General features: G+C 43.0%; 1 protein-coding gene and 1 long non-coding RNA gene across 2 annotated transcripts; one reads left to right on the forward strand and one right to left on the reverse strand.

Annotated features, from left to right (window-relative positions):
* Positions 1-1,492: 1,492 nt before the first annotated feature.
* Positions 1,493-1,875, forward strand: LOC131684895 (uncharacterized). The gene is made up of 2 exons (XR_009304698.1): positions 1,493-1,567; positions 1,636-1,875. It is a non-coding gene; the product is annotated as an uncharacterized LOC131684895 (long non-coding RNA).
* Positions 1,871-4,938, reverse strand: LOC131684894 (centrosomal protein of 120 kDa). The gene is made up of 4 exons (XM_058968136.1): positions 4,778-4,938; positions 3,888-4,718; positions 2,747-3,828; positions 1,871-2,689 (listed from the first exon to the last, which is right to left on the reverse strand). Exons 1-4 carry the CDS (start codon positions 4,824-4,826, stop codon positions 2,003-2,005), a joined length of 2,649 nt encoding a protein of 882 aa, XP_058824119.1. The 5' UTR covers positions 4,827-4,938; the 3' UTR covers positions 1,871-2,002.
* Positions 4,939-6,995: the final 2,057 nt, after the last annotated feature.

Raw genomic sequence — 6,995 nt, forward strand, 5'->3', positions numbered from 1 at the left:
GCTCAGATGTCTCGTATTGTTGGCTGCAGTTCAAACAAGCGGCGGAGTTGGAGCGGAAACGGCTACCGTGTCCGAGGGAACTGCACTTGAAGTACATCATCGACTGTGTACAGATAGTACGGGCGGATACTAGTACACAGCAGGCCAAAGAACACGTTTTCCAGGAGATTGGAGCAGGAAAATGACAGGATAACCAGTGCTGTCGCGCTGTACTATGTTGAGGGTTGGATGGGAGACCAAGCCAAGCTTTAGTGGGTAGGGTTTGTTACGACACTGTCGTACACGTCACATCACAGGCGCACGCCGATTCGACTCTGGGGTTCGCTACAAATTGCCGACGGTTGGCAAGTTAATGAAGGCGCAAGTTTCCCACAAGGTTTTAAATTCGACTGGGTGGAGATGCAAGTTTTTGACTCAATCTGAAAATAGGATTTGTGGATGTTCGGGCGCGTTTAGCGATTTGAAATTAAAATTCGCGGAAAGCGGTAGTATGCTTGAAATGTTGCTGGTTTAGGTTGGGAACGGCCCTTTGGCGGCTCCGCTGTCGGGAAACGAGTTCTGATGCACTTGATTTTTGCACTACTGATCGGGTTAATGAACACTGCGCTCCCGTAAACTATCGGCGAGGTAGTGAGATACTGCAGCGGTTGGTGGCGGATAGTAAAGACCGATATTCGGAGAAAAATCCGGGTGGCGTAGGCCAAGAACTTGTTTTTCGGGCGATCACGGGCCAGAGCGAAAAAAAATAAGCTGAAGCGATCACTCCAAGTGAGTGATACGATCTGGGAAGAAGCGAAACTGTCCAACAGCAGTTCATACACTTAGCTCTTTGACATCCCTCATAGCGAAACAGATTCCAACGGACGAGTTACGAAAACAGTTGTCAGTTAATCTGCAGGGACTGCTATCGTCCCCGAGAGATTTCCAGTGCCAGAGTGGATTGCTCTAAAATTCTCGATCGCCTGGATCTTCTAGCCTACATTCGAGCTCTACGACTATCTTTCAGGAGATCCAACTACGGTCGCCACTCGCCACAGCGCAGTTACCGGACTTCAGCGAGTTTGCAACAAAGTTGCTACCGAATTTGATTTGTCTGTTGATTTATATACAACCAAAAAAGAAATTCGTGAGCGCAGAGATTTCTGAAACTGGATAATCCTTCGATGACGAAGCATTCTGGTTGACCCTTTGATGTTAGTACGACCTTAGCGTATGGGAGAACTAAGAGGAATCTGTGAAATTTGTCGAAAGGGAAGGCATAAATTCCTCAACTAACAACAACTAACACTACTGGGCAAATTTAAGAGCACTTCCGTATCCATTTTTGTAGGCTGATCAGGTAAATATAAAAAATAGATTGGATTCGAATTGTTAAGATAGGTACGATCCAGCCCCTCGATCTCTAGAATCGTTGCTTCATTAAAAGTCAGCCTCTAAATAAGGCGTTGCATCAACAGAAATCATTAGATGTAAGAGAAAACCTAGATGTAAACAAAAGTGAAATTAATCTGCATTGGTTGCTACTTCTAACGTGTTTAGTGCTAATCTACAAATTGAATTCTTCAAGGTAATAATTATATTTAAGAAAGTGTTCTGTGAATTCCATCGAACAGTGTTAACACCAATTAATTCCAGCTTTAGCAACAAAAGATTTGTCGTGTGGCCAATACCCCACAAGATCCTCGTGCGAGACGATTAAGATAGGGCCAATAGATTGCTATTGGTGGCACACTGCGTAAGGAGAGGCATAACCTTGTTATCAGTAGAATAACCCGTGAAAATTATTGTAAGTAGATTTAAGGGTTTGGTTTACTTGTTACTAAAATAAAATATTTGAGTTTGAGTCGCGCAAAAGCAAACCGACTGCGAAAAGTTTTTACACGAATATTTATTAAAAACTTCATAAGAAAAGTAAAAAATTCAGTTCTATCATACAAAAATAAATAAACAGTCTTTTATACCTTGAACGCCATGCAATTGAATTAGAGAATTTGAACAACGGTCAGCAACAATGATCGGCCGAACAACAAGGTCGGCTCGGTTCTTGCGCCTGCTGTCGATTTTTTTCAGCAAAAATCATTCGATGAATTTTATCCATTTCATCCTCGTCATTCGCACCGGTGCAAGTAAAGTCCGATCCATCACACGTTCTCTGCCACCCTATATTATGTTTCTTTCGCCTTTCCTTTCCGCGCAGCACTTCACTAAGCTGTTCCTCGTTCTCCAGTTTCATCTTGTGTACCTCCCTAACCATCTTAGCCCACTGTTGTTTGTAAAATAATTTAGATTTCTCAAGTTCCTGCGATTTCTGCTCCAGCAACTCGACTTGCTGTCGAAGATTGGAACAAACTTGCGCTTCTCTCCTGAGATTTTCGGTTTGCTCCTCTAACCGCTCATTGGCCTGTCTCATCCTTTCATTCTCTCGAGTTAGAATATCGTTTTTCTCTTCGAGTTCGCGACATCGTGTGTCCCGTTGATTCCATCGATTGTTCAGATCCTCTTCCATGCGCTTCGCCTTGTCGCGAATTTCCGTCAACTGCTGTTGATAGAATGTTTCCAGTTTAATTTTCATCGCTGCCAACATGCTATCCTGTTCGACGCGTTCAGTACGTTGAATGGCAAGATTTTTCCGACTCTCTTCCAACGCTGCGGTTAAGGCAGAAACGTGTTGCATCTTTTCAGCAAGTTCCTGTAATGCAAATTCACATGATCACGGTTAGTTTTATCTGAATTTAAAACAACTTACTGAGTATTCCTTCGCGCGCCTTCGCTTCCACTCGTTGGTAAGTTTCATCAAATGGGCCGTCTCTTTTCGTTTTAGCTCCACCAAGAACAGCTCCTTCTGTTTACACATCCACTGCTTCTGCTCCTCTAGCATCTTGTACGACAACTGATCGTCTAGTTGTCCCTTGGGAACCGAAGGTACTTCTGGCCCACCGACAGGTTCCCGGCTATTGAAGTTGATTCCCACCTCATCCAGGAAGCAAAAAATCGTTGCCATTCCAATGCTTTCTCCGTTTTGATTTTCAAGGATCAGTACTCCCGCTTGCTTCTCTTTGGTTCCAACAACCAAGCTCTGGTTGTCCAACCGTGCAAAGCCGAACAACCCATGGGGACCGTTTAGCGTCAGCTTGGAACTGTCGGATGTTATCGTTTCTAGTACCAGATCCGGGAGCGATGAAAAATACAACTGCAGCTGTAGGTTTGGGAATTCCAACGTGTCGGATTCGATCGAATTCAGCTCTAGAGTGACCTTAGTCAGGGGAGTGTCCGCCTTCGGATGGTAGAGTGATAGCTGCCATAGGCCAGGGCTGGGCCGCGCATTGAAACGGATACTCTGAAGTAGCAAATTGTAGCCGAAGGTGCGCGGAATGTCCCGTAGATCACGATCTTCGCAGTGCAGCATTGATTCGATGTCCGTTTTCTCTGGTGGTGGAGCGGTGCCCAAAGGTAAGGCAGGCAATGAGCGAGTTTGGTTAAGGTTAATTGTCGGCACGGATGGCGTTGCTTGTAGCGGTTGGGGATCGTTCGGTTCAGAGCTGTCTTTTTCGGGGCTTTTGTTTTGTGTAGTTTCTTTAATCGACTCTGGCAGTATTTTCCGGTCTGAGGAAAGGTATTTGAGTGAAAATTTGCATTTTATAGACGGCTCGAACGAAGATGATCCATCGGAAGCGGCTCTTGTTTCATGTTGCTCATACGTCACAGAAGCTTTCTCGATTTGAAAGTGCTTTTCTACTTCGCTGGTACCAGTATTTTCCTCATGTTTAGATAGAAAGGTAGCCAGCGGTTCATCTTCAATTAAGTCACCGAAGCGAAGCATTGAACGTCCTAGAATGGAAATTTACCATAATAAACAATTGTTTGAAGTCCACACATTACCATCTTACCAATAATTTGACCATCAAACAAAACTTCCAACCGAATCGTGAAAATCTCTTCAAAATATCGTTTCAATGAATGCAATGACGTTCTAAAATTTATAACAATTTTCTCCTGAACGCTATAAGTGCCATTCGGCCTCCGCTCCAGCGTACAAGGATAACTGTCTCCCAATAAATCATAGCGGAGCTGTAAGCCTGTCGCTGTCAACGCCTCCCCTTCTTGGAGCAACTTTTCCATTTGTTTGGCATATTTCAGCACAATCTTTACCAGAAAAATATCACATTCCTGATCGGAATAACCGACCTGAAGCAGACCACGCTCTTCAAGCAACTGAATCGGAAGCCCTTCACGGGATTGCAATCGGGATGGTTCCGGGTTGGCGAAGATGACCACACTTCGATCCGTTTCCTGATCAGCGCTTACTTTGGGTTTGTTTCTGTTCTGCAGCAGATATGCCTTATCCGTTATCAGTACCATCAACTGAACTTCTGGCTTTTGGCTTTTCCATTCGGAATTTGATAAGCCCAGCAGTCGATACCAGCGTGGTTTTATTGAATCCGCTTTCGCCGACGGAAGCAGTGGTACCGAACGCAGCGGAAGTACCAGATGGCCGATAAGAGATCGCTTCCCTTGTTCGAGTGAATAGCATTCCACTTTGATGGGAAGATTTTCCGTTTTCATTCGCTTCACCGAGGGCCGATCGGTTTCCCAAACCAGATTGCTATCGAAGCTAGTGGAAGCAATTCCGGGTAGATGGCTGTCTGTTTCCAGCGTGTTTTTACCCAGAGAGGCGGTCAGCAGCACACGAGTGTTTTTGATCCGGTGAAAGCTGATAGCTGCAAGGAATAATCACGGTGATGAGCGGTTGTATGAACACAGGGAAGAAACATTATACCTTCTAATACGTGTAGGACTATTACAAGCTGATCAGCAGGTTGCTCCATACTTCAGGTGATTATTCATCAATTACTTGGGCACAAAGTGCTTCCGGTGCGCAACGGAAAAAGTAAAAATTGTGTTTGAAAATAAAAATTCAATAACCTGAGGATATAAACAAAACATACCTTATGAAAAAGTGACAGTTCGTTCAAAAAAAGCATAACATGCACGCTACCAGAAAAGTACCCAATATTCAATTATCTTCACCCTGCAACTGATGAGGCCTCCACACTTATTCAGAACCACTCAAAATTTGAGTTCGGAGCACTCAATTTCAAAGTGCGTCAAAAAAGGCGGACGAACGTGCGGCCAAGCGCCCCCTATTTACTTGAAAACTTTACTCGTATGTCAGTTCTAAATCGTTGGAAGTAACTAGGTTGATGTCACTCTTTTGGTCCTTTGGGATGGGACAGAGGTATTAACACCTCGTCTTTACAAGCCTCGGTAAAAGCGGCTTTATTCGCTCTCTGAAAAACGAATTAAATTTAAAGAACAATAATTAAGTTTCGGGAAAAACCCATTGACCCCGTCACCAAATTTTCTGGCAGAGACTGTTCTGCTAGATTTCTGTAAGTCTTGATTTGGCAGCCCTTTCAGATTTCTGCGCGCATCCTGTCGGGTTAGTTGAACAAAGGCGAACTCGGTTTCGCTCGCATTTTCCGCCAAATTTTGACAGGAACCGAGTAGAACTCTGGCATAACTCGAAAATAAGCCGTGCAAAGATCCTGGTAATTCCTACCTGGTAGAATTTAGCACGAATCAAGCAAAACATCTGACAAAGATGTGGCAGGAAGCGTACAGAAATCTTGGCCGTACATTCCTGGCTGGATTCTGGCTAAAAGTGAGCAGCATCGGTTAGTTTAATCGCTTCTGTCAGAAACGGTTGTTGCATTTGGGCATATTCTTTGCCAGAATTCTCGCACAAATCGCCCAAAATACTCCAGAAACGCTGCCAGAATCTATTTCGCTTTGCTCAACTTTTGCTAACTTTCTGCTTGCCACAGTGACTGGGGAGTTTTGGATTGTATACGTTACACCGCTACCGATTTTATATAACCAGATTCGATGCCAACACGCTAATTAACCCTCGAACGGTTCTATGGGGTCTATTTGTAACACATAGTATTCCGTTGCGGTTTATTTTAACTACAGAGAACAGACATATAAGCACTGACTAACAGACATAACACTTAAAAACAAAGCTTCGCCCGCTTTAACGGTCATTTTAAATATATTTGTAGTCTGTGGCCACATTTGAAATTATGGCGCCATTGACATATGAACAAGTGTATGGGGGATAGACCACTAGTGAAAAATTGCTCCCAAACCTGAGGGGTAACCCACCAGTAAATGAGTGTTTGGGACCGTGAATAAAAGGTGGAGCTAGTGTTCTGGGAAAATGGTCGGATCGATGTTTTTTGAGGGAATTCCCTCATAGTGTTATGTCTGTTAGTCTGTGATATAAGCTAGAACAAACTTTCCCGAAAAACCTGTGTAAACATTTAAATGAAAATACGTTGAAAATCACCATCGCATACAGGTTTGCATGCGTGAGTCACAGTCAGTTATTTTTCTTACACAAGTTGAAAAGTTTACTCACAGATAACAGACGTTTAGGCTAGAACAAAATTTCTTCAAAAACCTGTGTAAACTTTCAAATTAATAAACGTTGGAAATCCGTGTTTCACTATTGCCATCTGCGCAACTGTTTGCTACACGTGTTTGACAGCCGCACTCTAACTGCATTGTATCGATCACTGCGCCATCTGCAAACGTTTGCCAAACGTGTTTCAGACGTCTAATTTATTCGGAATTTCAGTAGCGGGTATTTACACACGATTCAAATCGAGCCTAAACGTCTGTTATCTGTGGTTTACTTGTACGTCAGTTCTCAGTGTTTTAACTGCAAGCAATCTTTATCATAAATTAATTTGATTAATAAACTTCCATTAAAGTAGGTGCAGCCTATTTGTGTCATTTGACCAACACAATACCCGCTTAAAAATTTATCTAGGGTACAAATGTATCCTACAAAACCGTTTACGTTAGTGTTTTGTCATGTGTACATAATTTGAAAAATTTATTATCTTTTTTTTTAAAACAAAGTATCGATACATAGTATGCGAGCAACTTGTATAAAATTGTATAAATTTCAACATTGCTGAACAATAGAA

This window comes from Topomyia yanbarensis, chromosome 2 (genome assembly GCF_030247195.1).
Source record: "Topomyia yanbarensis strain Yona2022 chromosome 2, ASM3024719v1, whole genome shotgun sequence".
Lineage (NCBI taxonomy): Eukaryota > Metazoa > Arthropoda > Insecta > Diptera > Culicidae > Topomyia > Topomyia yanbarensis.

What these genes read in the sequence shown, in the direction of transcription:
- LOC131684894 (XM_058968136.1), bottom strand. Translation starts at nt 4,826, where the DNA reads ATGGAGCAACCTGCTGATCAGCTTGTAATAGTCCTACACGTATTAGAA. An exon ending in AGTCCTACACGTATTAGAAG is followed by an intron (nt 4,719 to 4,777) that starts GTATAATGTTTC and finishes TATTCCTTGCAG; the next exon opens with CTATCAGCTTTCACCGGATC. An exon ending in GGCGCGCGAAGGAATACTCA is followed by an intron (nt 2,690 to 2,746) that starts GTAAGTTGTTTT and finishes TTTGCATTACAG; the next exon opens with GAACTTGCTGAAAAGATGCA.